Source organism: Hippocampus bargibanti, linkage group LG19 (assembly GCF_051943395.1).
Source record: "Hippocampus bargibanti isolate YZ-2025 linkage group LG19, ASM5194339v1, whole genome shotgun sequence".
Lineage (NCBI taxonomy): Eukaryota > Metazoa > Chordata > Actinopteri > Syngnathiformes > Syngnathidae > Hippocampus > Hippocampus bargibanti.
The window spans coordinates 767,519-786,389 of record NC_142752.1 but is presented as its reverse complement, the minus strand read 5'-3'; the positions used below and the strand labels follow the sequence as shown (position 1 = coordinate 786,389).

Genomic DNA, 18,871 nt, shown 5'->3' with positions numbered 1-18,871 from the left:
TGCCGTGGCGATGGCGGCCATCGCCACCCCTGAGGCGTCCGTCCGTCTGCATGGTCGACAAAAGCCACATCAAGCTTGGCAACCTTCACTTCACGTCTGTTCAAATGTATTTCCTGTTTGATGTTTAAGTCAAAGTTAGCTTTATTGTCAAATATGCTAATATGCTAATCTGCATGACATACAGCACAGATGAAATTCATGTCCTCTCGGACCTAGCGTGCAAGGCACTTAAAATGTGGCTAAAAAAGACAGTTGTGAATGTAAAGTGAGGTCGTGTCGTATGTAAAGTGATGTAATACAAAAACAAACAAGGGTTGAAGTGAGGTCTTGCAGGAAAAAAAAACAGAAAGAACAGCATGATAGCACAGTATATATATATATATATAGTCCAGGATGATAGTACAGCGTGATGATCGTACACAGATTATAGTACAGCGTGTACTCAGAGTTCGGTGAGTGTGGCAGTAGGGAGGGGCAGGGGAGGGCAGGGCTGGGAGGGAGTTGAGTCTCCTGACTGCCTGGTGACAGAAAGTGTCCTTGAGCCTGCATTAAAATTAAACATTAAAAATGTCGCGTGGCGATTTTCAAAGGGGAATTTGCTAACGTTGCTGGCTAAATGTTTGTGTGTGTTCGACATAATTGACAATAAAGATTCAGATTCTAAAAATAGGGTGTGTGGATGTGGGGTGTAGAAAAGTAGGCCAAATATGCACAAATAATTCTTTATTTTCAACCCACAAGCAGAAGAAAAATGACCTTTTTTCATGAAAAACAATCAACTCCTCGTCGATACAATACTGACATGTCTCGCCATAAGCCCCGCCCCCCCCCCCTAAAAAAAAAAGAAAATTCAGCTTTAAATATTTCAATGGCTACCGAAAAAAAATAGACTAAATTATGCTGCGGAATCAAGAAAAGCGATTTCCCAGCTGCACACGATTCCATTTTGCAAAGCCCGCCCAAGTTGCATCAATGGGCGCCATTTTGGTTGTTTTTTTTGTAACCTCGCAATAATAATAAAATAATAAATAAAAAAAATAATAATAATAATAATACCTTTCGTTTCTAAGCGCCTTTCAAAACTCTCAAGGTCACTTTACAGTCAAAGGATCGTTTTTTTCTGCGGGTGAGCAGCGGGAGCCACATGCGCCAGCGTTCACTCAACCTGGAAGTAACTTAAATCGATAGAAACTAGCTAGCTAGCCAATCGATAGCCACCAGATACCTAGCTAGATAGCCAGCCAGCTAGATAGTGAATAGATATCTAGCTAGATAGGTAGCTAGCCAGCCAGATAGTAAGCGACAGCCACATGCACCAGTGCTCACTCAACCCGGAAGTAACTCAAATAGATAGAAAGCTAGCTAGCTAACAGATAGCTAATAGATAGCCAGCTAGACAGTTAGCTAACTAGCTAGATAGCTAATAGCTTTTGGATCCCTCCTTGATTTTCCCACTTTGAAAATGGCCACAATTTTGCAATCCTTGTTAGGCAATCGTTGGTGATGCAGCAAAAAGGTTTCTTTTTCCTCCCCCACCCATGAAGGCGACCGCCTCCCCCCGTCCACCATGACTCACCCCTGGAAAAGTCCGAGAGGAAATCCAAACGACTATGTACAGCGAGCGGCCACCCAAAAGTGCCGTCCCTCTTTGGTCACTCTTTACATTATGTACAAGAAGCCGCGTTAGCTTAGCACGGGCGTGCTAGTTGACGCGGGCCATGCGCGTCTCGCCGCTGAGGAAGTTGAGCATGGTTTGGACCAGCTCGGGCAGGTCGTACTCGTGCTTCCAGGCCCAGTCGCGTTTGGCGTTGGAGTCGTCAAAGTCCATCGGCCACGAGTCGGCTGCCGGAAGGAAGGAAGGAACCGCACGTTAGCACGCAAGGAAGCTAAATGTTCAGCTCATGTTTTTACAATCTTCAAGTCAAGTCAGGAAACAAATGAGCTATCTGGCTAGCTAGCTGGCTGTTAGCGGGCTGCTTGCTATCTAGCTATTAGCTATCTATCAAGCTGGCTGGCTGTTGGCTGTTTAGCTGAATAGCTATTGGCTATCTATCTGGTTGGCTATGCATCTATTAGCTATCTATCTAATAATAATAATAATAATAATAATAATAATAATATAATAATAATAATATCTCGAGACAGAACGCCCACGCAAGTGGCTAAGCTAACGGCAACGGAATCCAATTTACCGATGGCTTGCCGAACGGGGTCCACGTTGTACGAGACTTGCAGCTCAGGGATGTGCTTGCGCAGCTCGCGCGCTAACTCGTCGGGCGTGAAGCTCATGGCGTTGATGTTGTAGGTGCGCATGCCCAGCGTCTCGGCGGGGGCCTCCAGAACCTCCAGGGTGGCGCGCAAGCAGTCGTCGATGTACATCATGGGCAAACGCGTGTCGGGCCGCAGGAAGCACTCAAACTTGCCCGTCTTGATGGCGTCGTGGAAGATCTGGACGGCGTAGTCTGAAGGGGGGACGCAAAAAGGCTCAATGGATTGACCGGAAGGCTTACAAATCAACCGTTACATCACTAGCGTATGACGTGCTGGGACCTGACGGCGATGTAGACGCCATAGATAGCTCACACGTCACAAATACAGCGATACCTCGGCTGACCAACGCTTTAGCTAACAAACAAAACCACACGGAGCGCCACGCCGGCCTTTGGGAAGAAATACGCTCACGGCTCACCTGTGGTGCCGCCGCCGGGCATGGAGTCGGCCGAAATGATCCCAGGGTAGCGGAGACAACGGAAGTCAAGACCGTAGCGGTGGTGGTAGTACTGCCAGGTGGGGGATGGGGGCGACATTGCGTTACCGTCCGTCACAGACAGATAAGCTAGCAATTACTAGCTAGCGAGCCAGCTCGTAATTCATCGTACCTCGCCCATGAGCTCAGCGTGGACTTTGGAGACGCCGTAAATGGTGCGAGGCCTTTGCACGCACAAATCGGGCGTGGGGTTGCGGGGCGACGTGGGCCCGAAGGCGCCGATGGTGCTGGGGACAAACAGACGCAGGCCGTGTTCGGCGGCGATGTCCAAGATGTTGTGGAGACCTGCCGGCGGCGGCGGCGGCGACCGCCGCGACCGAGAGTCGTCAACCAGGGCCGAGACACAAAAACGTTTGGCGGCGGCGGCGGTCGGGCGGGCGGGCCTCACCCGTGATGTTGACCGATCTGGCCAGGGCCACGTTGGCCTCGCCCACCGCGCTCAGCAAGGCGCTGTAGTGCACCAGCCAGGTGATGCGGTTGTTCACCACGATCTCGCGCAGGTTCTTGTAGTCCAAAATGTCAGAGTAGATGAACGGGCCTGAGCGAGAGACGTGGGACAACTGAGATCAGGGGTCGGAAACCATATCTGGCTCTTGAGCCAGATCTGACTCTTCAGCCATATCTGACTCTTGAGCCATATCTGGCTCTTGAGCCAGATGTCTCTTTTGACGATTGCATCTGGCTCCCAGATGAAACTTCATACATTTTTTTTCGCTGTTCATTTCCTGTTTGGGCTGCAGTTGGCGGAAAGCGCAATTTTGATTGGATGATACCGACCGAGCGTTTGGCTAAAAGCGCTATTTTGATTGGATGATACTGGTGACGATGCTAACCTTAGCATCAATATACTTCTGCGAGAGACAGCAGAAAGCAAGCGTGCAAGCTAATGAGCAGTGCGCAGGCTAGCGAGCAGTAATTTTGCGTATGGACCCGACAAGAGGCGTTGACGTACCGCTGTGGAAGACATTGCTTGGGGGCTTCCTGATATCCGAGAGAATCACGTTGTTCTTGCCAAATTGCTTCCTGCCCGACAACAAGTCACCTTCAGACCACCGCGAAACAACGCTTCGGCGACGCTTTCTTACCGTAAGAGTTTTGCTAGCCCGACGCCGAGCTGCCCCAGACCACCTGCAATTGACGAGTCAAGCAAAAAAAAAAAAACAACAAATGGCCGCCATCGTCAACTCGGAAATGCAAAACGAGGAGTCGCCGCGCCGGGTTAGTTGCTCACCCGTGATGAGAACTTTGGGGTGGTCCGTCTCCGAGAAGGACACCGAGTGGAAGCTGGCGTCCGACGTCACCTGGCGTGGCGAGAAGCTGATGGAGCGCGTGGTCACCGCCGCCGCCGCCGCCGGGGCTTGGCAGCCGCACGCCGCCGCCCGCTTGGCCACCTTACTGAGCGTTCTGAAGACGGCGGGCATGTTGGGTACCTGGGAGGGTCCGGTTCAGATTTTTCACAGAGGAAAAGCCACCCCAGGCCGCTTCGGCGGCAACAAAGGCTCAGTTGTGCACATGGCCGGGAATGCAAGTTGACGCCCACCGCAGGGGGAAAAAAATTGGGGGGGGGGGGGCATAAACCACATGCGCACTCACCAACAGGCAAATAGATAAAAACAAGCCAATACTATTTGGAGTATTTTCAAAAGGTGCCCAAAAATGTCTTCACTTCCTTCAATGGACGCGTTTTCCAACCTCACAAACGGAAAAAAAAAAGTCACGAAAAGGTTCCATTATCTTGCCAATGCTCATGCCACTTTTTATTTGCTATCTATTAGCTCTGGCTGGCTAGCTAGCTATGTATTCACTATCTAGCTGGCTGGCTATCTAGCTAGGTATCTGGTGGCTATCGATTGGCTAGCTAGCTTGTTTCTATCGATTTGAGTTACTTCCAGGTTGAGTGAACGCTGGCGCGTGTGGCTGCCGCTGCTCACCCACAAAGAAAAATTCATACTGTGACTAAAGTGACTTTGACGGTTTTGAAAGGCGCTTAGAAATGAAATGGATTCTTCTTATTAATTATCATTATTATGATTATATTATTATTATTGTATGTAATTGGTTGCCATGACAAGAAAATTATAATTTATTTGGTCTTGTTGTTTTGTCAAAGTGTTTAACGCTTCTAGATGAACCTTCATGTGTACGTTTTTTTCTTCTCAAAATCGTCTTCAATACTTTATTTATATTTTGTCAAGATGACTTCCGGTTCCGTGTCACGTGAGAGAAATCGCTCAATAACGAGACAACTCGCAAGAGAAAGGAAATGACGTCATTAAAGTTTGTCTACTTCCGGTTTACACGGCGCACACGGTACGTTATTCGTTTGCTTATTTACTGGACGTCTTGTCGAATTTATCGTCATGTGAATTGTTTTTAAATGTTCCACAATAAACGTTTGTGACGTCAGTACGACCGCGGTAGATACAATTCAAGTTTTTCCTTCCCCCGCCCCATTTCCAAAACCGTGATTTTGTCAGCCTGGAAATTCGCGCTTACGTCATCGTGCACATGTGGGACGGGAACTACAGTCCTCGATTTGAGCTAAAACTGTCCCTCGAGTTACGACCACCCATTTTTTTTATCTCGAGGTGACATTCGAGTCCATTTAAAGGACACGCGTCGGGAAACGTCAAGCTATTTCCATCCTTTTCACATGCAAATCGACACGAAGCGTTTGAGGGGACCTATTTTTTATTATTACTTTTAGCTCATCGTCAATCGTTCCAAGCCTTTTTTGTTCATCTCATCCCAATTTAACGTTTTTTTTCTGCGGTAGACCAAGACGAAAACTCACCGTGAAGCTCTCCCAAAAAGGAAAGAGGCGAGCAACTTGCAGAGTTTTTATAGCACGTTGCCCTGCCTTTGCGGCGTCCAATCAGCAAGCGAGGGCGTTGTTTTTTTTTGTTTTGGGGTCGAGCTATCCCCCCCACGACAGAAAAAAAAACATTAGGCGGCGCACCGCCTTTGTGTTGTCCTCCGTTTAGTGGAGCAACAGCCCTTTTTGTGGCCGCGTATAAACAAAGTGACGCACGAAAAGAGGCTGACGTGGGCAGCCGTGTTCGCTCTTGCGGTGCATCAGGGTCGAAGACCCCCCCCAGACCCTCCCCCCGACACGCGCTAGCCTCGCAGGCTGTAGGAGAGACGCCACGTCGCGGATTGATGCTACAACTTCGCCCCCCAACTCGCCGCCGCTCTGTATTTACAACGAAAAACGTTGGGGGCGGCAACCGGAAGTGGCCTCAATGGCGAAGAGGGAACTGAAAACTGGCCTTGATGACCAAGTACGAACTGAAGGAAATAAATTACTAATATTAGCTTGTAACCAAAGTGTTAGGTTAAAATATTATTATAAATGTATTAATATATCGAGTCTTTTTTCGATGATGCGCGTCACATTGTTTTCCTTTTATTTTGTATTTCCGTTTCCGTCTTTGAGAACACTCTCGCTGTCTGCAGCTCGGTTAACTGAAAGAGTCGGGTGTTTGTGTTCTCTCCATCAAAAAAAGTACTTCAAGTTACGTATACTTGAGTCCGACTTATAATTTTGCAAGGTTAATTATCGCTTAATAAAGGGAATTGCAATCATTAATAAGGGGAGCTAATACTCGATCATATGTATCTATTTTTTATCGCTGCGCACGGGCGTGTGAAAGCATAATGTGCGCATGCGCGGTAAACTGCATTGCCGCTTGTGTTAGCGTTTTTTTATCATTTCAAATAATGTACGGCGTACTACAACTTTTATACGGGAATTGTAATCATTTATAAGCCAAGGTTGACAGGTATGCTAACAGAATCAAAAAGGGTCTTGTAATGGCGAAATAACAACAAATGGAAGACGCTTTTCAAGGCGGAAGTGGTCCTCATTCTAGTTAATCGACTTGAATTCGAGAGTACTCACCACAGTCGGTTGGATTGGCTTTGGCGTTACTTTTGGGGGTCGTGGGGGGGCTTCCTATGGCGACGACTGTTGGCTGAAGTGTTATCTGGGGCCAGGGTTGCATCAGCTGCTATTTATCGCAGCTGCATTCACGGCAAGCCGGTCTCGTCGCTAATTGGTCCGCGCCCGGAGGTGCGGCGCGGGTTGGGACGCCCGCCACGCCCCCCGTGACGCCATTGCACAGTGGGTGGGGACCTTTGCTTGTTTACCCTCGAACGAAACAAGGACGCTTTCCATTGGCTGCGTTTGTTGTCGGCTCATCCGTTGCTAAAACACGTCCGGGTGGGCAGCCCATCCTCGGTGGAAATTGTCACGAGGCGCGAGCGTGAGCGCGGTCTGGTTTTTACGCGATTTGATTGGCTGGAAACCACAGCGAGGGTGGATCTCGAGTTAGATGGGATTGGCTCAGACACGCCCGCCGCCATTCGTGAAATTTGAAGCGCTTTTAGGCGCCTTCAATTAGTTTCCTTTTGTGGCGGGAGGGGCGCCTGTGTGTGTCACGCTATCGCACACAAACACACAAAAGGACTCGAGTTAATCAATAACACATCCCCCTAAACAAAGTTGTAGAAGGTTTAGTGCGGTGGCCTTCACACGCCGTCCTTTTTGGGACGCCAAGGGCGACTGGTGGTCCGGTAAACAGCTAGCAGTCAGCTGATCCCACGCGTCACCATCACGTCTGCGGTCACCAAATGTTTACTGCGGTCAAGCTAGCCCCCACTCGCAAAATCCAAGTCAAATGACCCGCCACTTCGATTGACAAGACAATGTGACAGGTTTAAAAAGTACCTTATGTCGTATTTTGGTTACAGGTAAAGCAAATCGCGTGGTTACACTGGTTCACAAATGGTATACTGTACATCTAAAATGTTTATTTAATCGAGGAACGCCTGCTTCGTTTAGTGTTTCGTGTCGGACCGATTTACATTGTTGTACAGGAAGTTGTCTCATACGTTTGTATTACCTCTGGGCATTCGAAGTAAACTACGGTTGAGCCAAGACGTACACCACCGCTTGTCTTGTTTTTTTTTTTTCCTGAATCCCACAAATCTCCTTTACCATAGTAGAAAGCGCAACAACAACACTGCATTACGGTAGTCTGCGGCAAACAAGAGGCGAGCGAACGGCGTGGTCCACCTTCAAAATAAAAGCGACACAACGAAACCGGCATTGGTTTGCATGTAAATAAACAAAAAATATATGTCAAACAAGCGGTTTTTTTTGGCTGTCGGGTAAGGATCACGTTCACCTAGGAAGAATAAGAACTCAGAACAGTGGTAAGACGCGTTCGCAAGTGGAGATAGAAAAGGTAATTGGAATAATAATAATCGGGTCAGGAAACATTAGCTATCTAGCTATCTATTAGCAACATTGGATTGTAATAATAGTAATACATTTAATTTCGAAGCGCCTTTCAAAACTCACAAGGTCACTTTACAGTCATAAGTTTTTCTGTGGGTGAGCAGCGGCAGCCACCCAGAAGTAACTCAAATAGAAAGCTAGCTAGCCAGCTAATAGATTGTATTTGTCTTTATTAGTCTCACAGTGGAGAAATTTACATTTCACCGCAGCAAAGTGATGAAAGGAATGAAAGTATAATAATCATACAATATAATAATTTATAAACGCCTTTCAATATAGCTAGCTAGCTATTTGAGTAAGGAAACATCTAGTTAGCTAGCTAGCTATTAGCTAGCTTTCGAGCATTCTATTAGCTAGCTAGCTTCCTATCTTTTTTCTCTTGTTAATTTAGGGTTTGCAGGACGGTATTAGACTGCCCTCATGTGGCCGAGATGTGCATGACAGAAGGAGTGCAATGTTTTGGATTGGATTGACCTTTATTAGTCTCGCAGTTTTGATGAAATGCAAGATAATGTCATGCTTTTATAATAAGTGCAGTTATATTTATGGGTTTATATTCATTTTTGGGGGGAGGGGGGGGTATTTTGCAGCAGAGTCGCCTCCATCCTTGATCAGAAATTTGTCAAATCACCATTTTTGGGCATCCAGTGTAATGTGATAAAAAAAAAAATCAAAATAAAGTTCCTTTGCTCAGCGACAAAAAAAGCTCCAGGCAGGTCCGCATCTAGCGGCTGTACCAGGGGTCAAGGGTCGGTCCTAGGGCGTTTGCAGAAGCGGGTCTTGGGTCTCCAACTGGGCCAGCTGCCGGCGCAGGAGGTTGACTCTGTTCTGGAGCTCCTTGTTGTACTGGACGATGTGCAGCATTTCCTCGTGGGCCTCGTCCACGCACCTGGACGAACGGTTCCAGCGCAGGAACACACCTGAGATCCCAGAGAGGAAGGCGTTTTCAGCAAAAATCCACAGCTGGAGGGGGCGTGGGGTCTTACCCTCCCACAGCAGGAGGCTCTGCGGAGCCACCGAGGGCCAGATGACCAAAGCGTTGGGCTCGTAAAGCGGGTTGGCCAGACGCTCCAGTTCCTGCGGCCGATTCACCCACGACCACAGCGACACCGTCTTGTCAGCCAGGCACAGTTTGGCCCTGTGGGTAATCAGAGACAAGGAGCCATTTCAGCTTTTGCAGGCCACGTGCGGGATTGTTTTGTTTTCTTGCGAACGAAGCGTAAAGTTGACCTCTCCGCCGCACTGTTGCCCAGAAAGGTGCCAAACTGGGACGCGTACGAGTGCTCGAAAAGCAGCACCAGGAAGGCCTCGCCAAACTCAAAGGAACACGGAAACTGACGCAGGATCTGCCAAACGCAGTCCAGGAAGAGCAGGAAGACCGGAGCCTCCTGGCGAGCTTTGCCACCCGAATAGGCCGACTGGGCGCAGCGCTGCCGGAACGGGTGACCCGCCTGCACGCAAAAAGACACGTGGGCTCCGCGTTAGTGATGTGTCGTTCGCAAACGAGACGGTTCTTAGAGCCGGCTCTCTGAGGTGAACGAAGAGAGCCGGCTCCTAACAAGTAGGCGACTTTTTTTTTGTCCTCTATTCCCCGCCCCCAGTCTTCGGTTAAAGCCGCACGTGATTGGTCGATATCTGTGGTAGAGGAGGGAGGGGAGAATTACAGACACACGCAGCAGTGAGGAGACGGGGGAGAGAGGTGTTTAGGACAAATGTTATCACATTATGCGGTTATTATTATTCAATTATGATATTTTTTACTACTTGGTATGATAGCATTATTAATCTGAAAAGCAAATTAGTGACAGCTGATCATCAGACCAGAGTAACCACAGGGAAAGTGGATGCTCTCTGTGCACATATAAAGCAAGCCATATAAATACAAATATTTGATATCGTGTATTTTTTACATGACTAATTCGTTTTTCACATAATTTACACGATCTTTGATAGTCAATTAATTTAAGCAACAAAAAAAAAAAAAAACTGAGGAGCCATTTGGGAGCCATTTGGGAGCCAAAAGAGCCGCATCGTTTTAGTGAGCCAAGCCAAAAGAACCGGCTCTCTGAAAAGAGCCACAATTCCCATCACCAGAAGCAAACAAACTGAAGAGCCATTTGGGAGCCAAAAGAGCCTGACCTTTTTTAGTGAGCCGAGCCAAAAGAATCGGCTCTCTGAAAAGAGTCGGAATTCCCATCTCGACTCACCTGGAGCCACTCTCGCTCCAACAGGCCCTGGAAGCCTCGGATGGTCCTGCGTCCGGGATCCAAGATGATCTGAGCCAAGGAGGTGATTTGGAGCGTGGAGTCCGTGCCTTCGGCGCCGTGGACCAAGACGGACGCGCCCTCCCTGGGACGCGGCGGCATACATGGCGGTGAGGCGGCGCCTAACACCAAATCGAAATGGCGGGTGGGGGGGCGGAGCTTGGGAACCTGTCGATGCACTGAGCCGCCAGGCAGGCGGCGGTCAGGATCTCCTTGACGTGGCCCAGCCAATTGGACGCCTCCAGCTTGCTGAGCCAGCGGTCCATGTTGTGCGACTGGTCGTTGCACGCCTCCACCAGCTTGATCAGACTCTCCTGCAGGACGCCGGACCTGGTGAAGAACCCCCCCGGGGTTGACGTCAGCCGTCGATCGGCACGCCGGGAAGAGGTCATGACCTTTCGATGGCCTTGTGGATCCTCCTCCACTGCGGGTAGTTGGCCTCCGACTCAAAGCCGCCCCCCTTGGCTTTGGCCTGCTGGGCCACGTTGATGGCGCGCGTGTCGATGATGTAGCCGCGCTTGCCCGGCCTCAGGGTGGCGTTGATGAGCTTTTCGTCTTCCTTGCAGCGCCGCCCGTTGGTGCCGGTGAGAGGCTGGGCCGCCCGCATCATCACCTTTGACCCGCGGTCGGGCGAAATGGACACACAAAAAAAATTTACAAATCCAGTCCGGTTCAATAAAATACAGTGATATCTTGGCTTACAAACTTAATTGGTTCCCAGACACAGTGTGTAAGGCGAAAAGTGTGTATCCCAAACATTAATTTCATACAGGAAACCATTATAATGAGAATAATCCGTTCCCAGGTTCCCATAAAACATCATTTTCTAATTTTGTAAGCCTTAAAAATATAAAATATAATATATAATATAATATAAATATACCTTATTTTATGTATAATAAATGTGTTATGGTATTGTAATTAAAGAAATAAACTGTACTGTATAATAAAGTGGTTTTATTGACCTTTATGATGGTCATTGATGGCTTGATGGAATGGAGTGGCCGGTTTCATCAGCATTAAACACTTGATGAGGAACGTAGCCTTCTTCTTCCACCATCTTGAGGAATGATTCCTTGTAAGCTTTGGCAACTTTATCGTCAGAAGTGGCTGCCTCACCATGACGAATGACACTATGAATCCCTGTACGACGCGTAAAGTTCTCGAACCATCCGTGGCTAGCCTTGAAATCATCAATGGATGAGGAACTTCCAGGTTGCCTCTTGAGTGAAGTTGCCGTGCTTACTCGTGCGATAATTTTACCTAGTTCCTCATCAATTGTGTTCCGTTTAGCTTGGTTGAGAGCGTTTTGCATCAAGTGTACAGGATTTGCTCACCATGCCGTTGTTCTTGTGGTAGTAGCTGAGCACGGGAAATCGTCCGCCGTGACGGAAGGTCGCCGCCGCTCTGAGCGCCTCGTCGTCGACGCCCTTGGGCACCGCCACCAGGGCAGGGTAGGACGGACACACGCTGAAGTCCTTGTTGACTTCGCTCAGCCGCCACTCGTCCGTCTGCGAGAGAAATGCGGTGGGGAAGAGAAGCCGAAAGGGCCGCTATGTCTGCGGACGGACGGAGGGACGGACGCCTTACCATGGACTCCAGCTCCTTCAAAGCGTCACCGGGACGGAAACAATTCCATCCGTCATGGACCACCTCAAACATGGGCCGGTAGAAGAAAGGGTACGTCAGGGAGATGGAATCGAGACTGGAGAGGGCCTTGACAGCAGGAAAGAAGAGCAAAATAAGACTCCATTCAACCACGTCGCTTTTGGCTTTTTGTTTGTACCTCTGTAGAACTGGCAATGTTCAGACACTCCTCCATCCCGGGAATGTCGAGCTGGATCACTCTCAGGTCTTTACATTTGACGATGATCCTACCGACGGAGCCCACAAACCTACAAGAGACGATTCAAGATATGAACGGACCCTTTACGTCCGAGATACGGCGACGCGGCCGCCTTTGCGACCTCTTCTCGATGGCGTCGACGTTGGAGTGAAGCAGCCACAGTTCCTCCGTGTTGTCCTGCCTGGAGGAGAGGATGAGGTGGTGGCCCGTCAGGCACAAGGTTCCCTCCACCGCGGGCATCAAGGGTCGGTGGAGGATCACCCCGTCCACCCGCGGCGTCTTGATCAGCTCGGCGAACTCCATGATGACGCCTGACCACGGACCGGTACGAAAGGGACACGAAGGCGCTACCGTGTGCGCGTATGCTCGCAATTACCGCTAGCTGCGGACGGGGAGCGAAACGGCGAAAGCGAACGAGCGAAACAGGCCACAGAGATAAGATAAAGTTTACACCAGAGGCGAAAACCACGCGTGTTACGAACTTGCACGGAAAACAGCCGCGTGTAGAACGATAAGTTGCATTTTTTTTGTTCAATAACTCGACTGTTTACCTTGTGACAAGCGGAAATCGCGAGTCCCTCATCAACAACACGCCGACTGGAAACAAGCGAGGAACGCAAGGAAACTCGCGACGGAACTCAAAATATCATCCGAACCAGTGAATTTCGTGACTCGTTTTTACACCCACTTATAATAAATCCCCACAGTTCATTTTGTTATTCGTTTATTGTATTTTTTAATGAGCATTTTCTTGTAACTCGCGATACACGTTTTGGCTATTAGCTATCTATTGCCTGGTTGAGTGAATGTTGGCGAATGTGGCTGTCGTTATCTATCTATTTGCTGTTTAGCTCCCTGGCCGGCTATCTAGCTAGCTAGCTGTTAGCTCTATAGCGATACAGCTGGGTGGCTAGCTATCTCGCTATCTGGGATGGGAGGGGGCAGAGGTGGGGGATGAATGACGTCGCCGAGGACCAGCGGGGAGGGGGGCGGCGGAGGCTTGCAGCTGGAGGAGGGATGCGGGGAGGGTCGAAAAGGCAGCAACAGCAGCAGAACGGGGAGGAGGGGGCGTCGAATGAAACGGACCTCCCAAAAATTGTTTCGACGCTCTTGCTCGCGGTAAAAGTGGTAGAAGGCGCGGGGTAAATGGGGGCCATCCGCTGCTTCGTGCGCGCGCCGTCCGAGCCCGGAGCCTGGGCGAGCTGCGACGGCTCGTAAATGGCTCGGCGGCCGCGGGGGGAAAACAGGTGTCCGGGAAGCGTCGTCGGGAGGAGGAGGACGAAGACGAGGACGAGGACGAGGCCAAGATGGCAGCCAAGTCCGACGGCCGCGGGGCGGTCTCCGGCTTCGCCCAGCTGCGCGACCTGGACGAGGCGGTGGGCGCGGGAGAGGAAGGGCCCGACGGCGGAAGCTCCTTCCACATCTGCCACTGCTGCAACACGTCGTCGTGCTACTGGGGCTGCCGGAGCGCCTGCCTGCACTACCTGCGGGCGCGGCGGCGAGGGGGGACCGGGACGGGGACCGGGACCGGCCCGCCGCCCTACGAGGAACGGGGCCGCCTGTGGCTGGACTGCCTGTGGATCGTGCTGGCTCTCCTCGTCTTCTTCTGGGACGTGTGCAGCGACGTGTGGCTGGCCGCCCACTACTACCGCGGCCGCCACTTCCTGTGGTCGGCCGTCACGCTCTTCTTCGTGTTGGTTCCTTCGGTGCTGGTGCAGATCCTCAGTTTCAGGTGGTTCGTGCAGGATTACGCCGAGGGCGCGTTGGGCTCGGTGCGGGGTTTGAGCGGACGCCGGGCCGCCGCCGCCGGCCTGCAGCGGGATCGATGCTGCCGTCTGTCCGTCTGGTTGTGGCAGAGCGCCTTGCACGTCTTGCAGATGGGCCAGGTGTGGAGGTAAGGCTCGCGTAGCCTCGCGTCGCTTTTAGGCGGCAAAACCCGTCGTCGTGCACAAACTAGCCTGATCCTCAACCAGTGCGCAATTGCGCGCGTGAAGTGTCTTCAAACGCCACTAGACCACCCTGCAAACACGGATATCGACCAATCACGTGCGGCTTTAACGGAAGACTGGGGGCGGGCAATAGAGGACAAATAATAATAATAAAAATAAAGTGGGCTCCCATTTCCGGCTCCTTGTTAGGAATGGGCTCTCTTCATTTTTTGTTGTCCTGGTGGTCAGGTACGTCCGCACCATGTACTTGGGCGTTCAAAGCCACCGTCAGAAGGAGAACCGGCGCCGCTTCTACTGGGCCATGATGTACGAGTACGCCGACGTCAACATGCTGCGACTGCTGGAGACGTTCCTGGAGAGCGCCCCCCAGCTGGTGCTTCAGCTCTGCATCATGATCCAGAGCAACCGGGCCGTGTGGCAGCAGTGTAAGCGCTAACGCCGGCGCGGCGTCCGCCGGGACGGGACCAAAAGTACCCCCGATCCGTGTTTGTCAGGTTCTTCGGTGGCGTCGTCCCTCCTGTCCCTGGCCTGGGTGCTGGCGTCCTACCACAAGCTCCTGCGCGACTCGCGCGACGACCAGAGGAGCATGAGCTACCGCGGGGCGGCGGTGCACCTGCTGTGGCGCCTCTTCACCATCTCGTCGCGGGTGTTGTCCTTCGCCTTGTTCGCCTCGGTTTTCCACATCTACTTTGGCATCTTCGTGGTGCTCCACTGGTGCGCCATGGCCTTCTGGGTCATCCACGGCGGCACCGACTTCTGCATGTCCAAGTGGGAGGAGGTGCTGTTCAACATGGTGGTGGGGGTGGTCTACGTCTTCTGCTGGTTCAACGTGCGGGAGGGGCGGGCGCGGCTGCGGATGGCGGCGTACTACACGCTGGTCCTGCTGGAGAACGCCCTCCTCAGCGGGCTTTGGTACGCCTACCGCGACCCGTCGGCCACCGACGCCTACGCCGCCTACGCCCTGTGCGCCGTCTTCCTGTGCTTCGCCTCGGGCGTGGCCTGCATGGTCCTCTACTACGGGGCCCTGCACCCCGCCGGCCCCCGGCTGGGGGTCCTGGCCGCCTCCTGCTGCGCCCGCTTGCTGTGGGGGCTGCCGTTGCCGCCCGAGGCCGAGCCGGCGCGGGCGCCCACGCCCACCGGGGCCCCGGCGGCGGAGGAGTCGGAGCCCGGCGCCGACGACTCCTGCCTGCCGGTGTTCCGGGTCAGGTCCGCCGAGCCGCCGGACGCCCCGCCCCGAGGACCCCTCATCAAAATCGACATGCCCAGGAAGCGCTACCCGGCCTGGGACGCCCACTTTGTGGACCGGCGCCTGCGCAGGACCATCAACGTGCTGCAGTATGTCAGCCCCAACGCCGTGGGCATCAGGTACAGGGACGGACCCCTCCTCTATGAGCTCCTGCAGTACGAATCGTCCTTCTGAGGGTTGCTCTCTTGAGCCCCGTCCGTCCCTCTTCGCCTCTTTTGACCTTCCGCCGTCGCTCCATTTCCGTGCCGGTCCCGATTCATTGGGGTAGAAACATCCCCAGCCTCAACAAAAAACATGCACGACGCATAGAATAGATACAGTACAGTGATACCTCGGTTTACGAACCCCTTGGCTTACGAACTTTTTGGTTGACGAATGTTAAATTGATGACAATTTGACCTTGGCATACAAACAATTTTTCGGGATACACACAGAGCTGCTACAATGAGTGATGTCTCGTTCGCGACTGAGGCCGTTCTCCTCAAAGAAAATGGCAGCCGGCTTGTTTTTGTCCTCCATTCCCCGCCCCTAGTCTTCCGGTTAAAGCCACGCGATTGGTCAAGAACGCGGCAGTGAGGGGAGGTGGTTTAAACATTAAAGAGACAGGCAGACGACAGAGAGAGAGTGAGACAATGGAGAGAAAACAGTGACATTTGGACTCGTTTCAACTTTGATCGTTCAAAGGCAGAGTGTAGACTGCAAGGTTAAAATTCCCATCAATCAGGCTCCACAAATAACCCGCACAAGCCATCTGTACACTTGTTGCAAAAAGCTATCAACCCAGCTAAACAGAACACAATTGATGAGGAACAAGGTAAAATGATCACAGAGAAAGCACCTCCAAGGGATCATTCCTCAAGATGGTGAAAGAAGAAGGCGACGTTCCTCATCAAGTGTTTAATGCTGACGAAACCGGCCACTCCATTCCATCAAGCCATCAACGACCATCACAAATGTCAATAAAACCACTTTATTATACAGTACAGTTTATTTCTGTCATTATAATACCATAGCACATTTATTATACATACGATAAGGTGTATTTTGTGTAGTTTTAAGGATTAGAAAACTAGAAAATTATGTTTTATGGGAATCTGGGAACGGATTATTCTCATTTTAATGGCTTCCTATGGGAAATTAATTTTTGGGATACACACTTTTCGCCTTTCACACTCTGTCTGGGAAGCAATTAAGTTCGTAAGCCAAGCTATCACTGTAAAATATTCCGTATACACGCGTGTGTAGATTACAGTTGAATGTTTGATGAAGATATTAGCCTCAAAGACGTTAGCCTTGAGGCTGCAGTGGCTTGTCTCCAGGACTCTCAACAAGCTTCCAGAAAACATGGCGGCCATTTGGATAATAAGATTAACAATACATTTGATTTCTAAGCGCCTTTCAAAACTCTCAAAGTCACTTTACAGTCACAGGATACGTTTTTCTGTGGGTAAGCAGCGGCAGCCACACGCACCAGCGTTCACTCAACCCCGAAGTAACTCAAATAGAAAGCTAGATAGCTAGCTAATAGATAGCAAATAAATAGTTAATAGATAGCCAGCTAGACCACTAATGGCTAGCCAGCTAGCAATCGGTTAGCTAATAGACAGCCAACAGCTAGCCAGCTAGACAGTTTACAGCTAGTGAGCTAGACACCTAATAGCTAGTTAATAGATAGGAAATAAATAGTTAATAGATAGCCAGCTAGCCAGTTTACAGCCAGTCAGCTATCTTTGATTTGTGCAGTGACGCCACGCTCTGATGTCACGATTTTTCCGTTGGAGTCTCGCAAACGGTGCGTTTACAACCCGGTGCTGAACAAACTCATTCAGTGGTGCTAACGCTAAACCTCGGGGGGGCTTTTCAAAACATGAGACGCCCTCCAAAACAACAAGATGAACATGTTATGCTAAAAAAAATACCAATACCCGAATCCAAACACACACACAAATCTCTACGGTGCCATTTTAATTTGTTTCTTTGTATCCAAGACGCGGAAATGCGATATTTTGAAGCACAAACTGCAGACAGGAAAAAAAAAGCAAAACAAGTCTAGATATATCGAATGTGTTTGGTGTAGTGTAGCTTCCTGTCATCAATATGTCCTTTTCTCTGTGCGTATCTCGTTTTTTTTGTTCTGATTGTAGACTTCTTGGCTGTGACGGTTGACAAAAACTATATATTGCAAAAGAGCAAAGGACAGCGAGACAGCTAAAGGCATGCCAGCTCGATAGCTAAAGGCTAGCCAGCTAGACAGCGAATGGCTAGCCAGCTAGACAGCTAATGGCTAGCCAGCTAGACAGCAAACGGCTAGACAGGTAACGGCTAGACAGCTAACGGCTAGACAGCTAGACAGCTAACGGCTAGACAGCTACACAGCTAATGGCTAGACAGCTAACGGCTAGCCAGCTAGACAGCGAACAGCTAGACAGCTACACAGCTAACGGCTAGACAGCTAACGGCTAGCCAGCTAGACAGCGAACAGCTAGACAGCTAACGGCTAGACAGCTACACAGCTAACGGCTAGACAGCTAACGGCTAGCCAGCTAGACAGCGAACAGCTAGACAGCTAACGGCTAGACAGCGAACAGCTAGACAGCGAATGGCAAGCCAGCTCGACAGCTAACGGCTAGAAAGCGAACGGCTAGACAGCTAGCTATTGGTTAGCTAATAAATGGCTAATAGATAGCCGCCAGCTAGACTGTTTACAGCCAGTCAGCTAGACAGCTAATAGCTAGCTAGCTAATAGATAGATGTCACGTCAATTGCTGTTAAATGAACAAATCTTTATGGAAAAAAAGGTTGCTTTTATTGATATTCCCTTAGCTTGTGCGTGTGTATTATATAAATAAAATAACCTCCGGGTTATGTATCATTTTATGCATTACAAAAAAAATATGGCACATTTGTTGGGATTTCTTCGTAGTGGTGAAGTATAAAACATGAGTAAAACATTCACGAGGAAGAGGAAGAGAAAAAAATAAGCAAGGGTCTTGTCCAGCATTGGAACTTTTTACCCTGTTTTAGGGAACAATATGAATATAATAACATATGGTGCTAATGTTCATTTTGTGTTTTTTTTTTTTTTTTTGAGGAAATGATAACTATGACGCTGAAAATATCATGTGAAGCCTTACCGTAGATTCATATATGAGACTGTTCGTCCCAGAAGAGAAACAAATAAATAAGATACAGTATTTCAAAGTGCAATACGGTCACAGTGAGTGAATGTGTGTACGTTTTTTGTTCCAGTGCAATTCTCTTGTCTTGGGGCAGTAGTGGTTACTTGTTCTTTTTCAATGTCCATGGAGACCGGTGAGTTGCTCTCCTGCCTTTTGCCGCCACATAATAATAATAATAGTAATAATAATACATTTGATTTCTAAGCACCTTTCAAAACTCTCAAGGTCACTTTACAGTCACGTTTTTTCTTCTTCTGTGGGTTAGCAGCGGCAGCCACACGCACCAGCGTTCACTCAACCCGGAATAACTCAAATATG

At 50.0% G+C, this 18,871-nt stretch overlaps 3 protein-coding genes across 3 annotated transcripts; 1 reads left to right on the top strand and 2 right to left on the bottom strand.

Annotated features, from left to right (window-relative positions):
* Positions 1 to 357: 357 nt before the first annotated feature.
* tdh (L-threonine dehydrogenase) lies at positions 358 to 6,824 on the bottom strand. The gene is made up of 9 exons (XM_089021338.1): positions 6,669 to 6,824; positions 3,999 to 4,197; positions 3,853 to 3,895; positions 3,720 to 3,790; positions 3,156 to 3,305; positions 2,880 to 3,052; positions 2,690 to 2,780; positions 2,193 to 2,462; positions 358 to 1,842 (listed from the first exon to the last, which is right to left on the bottom strand). The coding sequence occupies exons 2-9, from the start codon at positions 4,186 to 4,188 to the stop codon at positions 1,703 to 1,705; spliced, it is 1,128 nt and encodes a 375-aa protein (XP_088877464.1). The 5' UTR covers positions 4,189 to 4,197; positions 6,669 to 6,824; the 3' UTR covers positions 358 to 1,702.
* A 1,762-nt stretch (positions 6,825 to 8,586) lies between these two features.
* mtmr9 (myotubularin related protein 9) lies at positions 8,587 to 12,742 on the bottom strand. The gene is made up of 10 exons (XM_089022020.1): positions 12,301 to 12,742; positions 12,120 to 12,228; positions 11,924 to 12,049; positions 11,671 to 11,844; positions 10,729 to 10,946; positions 10,502 to 10,663; positions 10,277 to 10,418; positions 9,300 to 9,520; positions 9,056 to 9,207; positions 8,587 to 8,989 (listed from the first exon to the last, which is right to left on the bottom strand). Exons 1-10 carry the CDS (start codon positions 12,480 to 12,482, stop codon positions 8,826 to 8,828), a joined length of 1,650 nt encoding a protein of 549 aa, XP_088878146.1. The 5' UTR covers positions 12,483 to 12,742; the 3' UTR covers positions 8,587 to 8,825.
* Positions 12,743 to 12,911: 169 nt separating this feature from the next.
* xkr6b (XK related 6b) lies at positions 12,912 to 18,580 on the top strand. The gene is made up of 3 exons (XM_089022018.1): positions 12,912 to 14,073; positions 14,357 to 14,553; positions 14,623 to 18,580. The coding sequence occupies exons 1-3, from the start codon at positions 13,487 to 13,489 to the stop codon at positions 15,546 to 15,548; spliced, it is 1,710 nt and encodes a 569-aa protein (XP_088878144.1). The 5' UTR covers positions 12,912 to 13,486; the 3' UTR covers positions 15,549 to 18,580.
* The last annotated feature ends 291 nt before the right edge of the window (positions 18,581 to 18,871 follow it).

What these genes read in the sequence shown, in the direction of transcription:
- tdh (XM_089021338.1), bottom strand. Translation starts at nt 4,188, where the DNA reads ATGCCCGCCGTCTTCAGAACGCTCAGTAAGGTGGCCAAGCGGGCGGCG. An exon ending in AAGCAATGTCTTCCACAGCG is followed by an intron (nt 3,306 to 3,719) that starts GTACGTCAACGC and finishes TCTCTCGCTCAG; the next exon opens with GCCCGTTCATCTACTCTGAC. An exon ending in GCCCGGCGGCGGCACCACAG is followed by an intron (nt 2,463 to 2,689) that starts GTGAGCCGTGAG and finishes TCCCCCCTTCAG; the next exon opens with ACTACGCCGTCCAGATCTTC.
- mtmr9 (XM_089022020.1), bottom strand. Translation starts at nt 12,482, where the DNA reads ATGGAGTTCGCCGAGCTGATCAAGACGCCGCGGGTGGACGGGGTGATC. An exon ending in TGAAGGAGCTGGAGTCCATG is followed by an intron (nt 11,845 to 11,923) that starts GTAAGGCGTCCG and finishes TTTCTCTCGCAG; the next exon opens with ACGGACGAGTGGCGGCTGAG. An exon ending in ACCACAAGAACAACGGCATG is followed by an intron (nt 10,947 to 11,670) that starts GTGAGCAAATCC and finishes CGCGGGTCAAAG; the next exon opens with GTGATGATGCGGGCGGCCCA.
- xkr6b (XM_089022018.1), top strand. Translation starts at nt 13,487, where the DNA reads ATGGCAGCCAAGTCCGACGGCCGCGGGGCGGTCTCCGGCTTCGCCCAG. An exon ending in CAGATGGGCCAGGTGTGGAG is followed by an intron (nt 14,074 to 14,356) that starts GTAAGGCTCGCG and finishes CCTGGTGGTCAG; the next exon opens with GTACGTCCGCACCATGTACT. An exon ending in CCGGGCCGTGTGGCAGCAGT is followed by an intron (nt 14,554 to 14,622) that starts GTAAGCGCTAAC and finishes CGTGTTTGTCAG; the next exon opens with GTTCTTCGGTGGCGTCGTCC.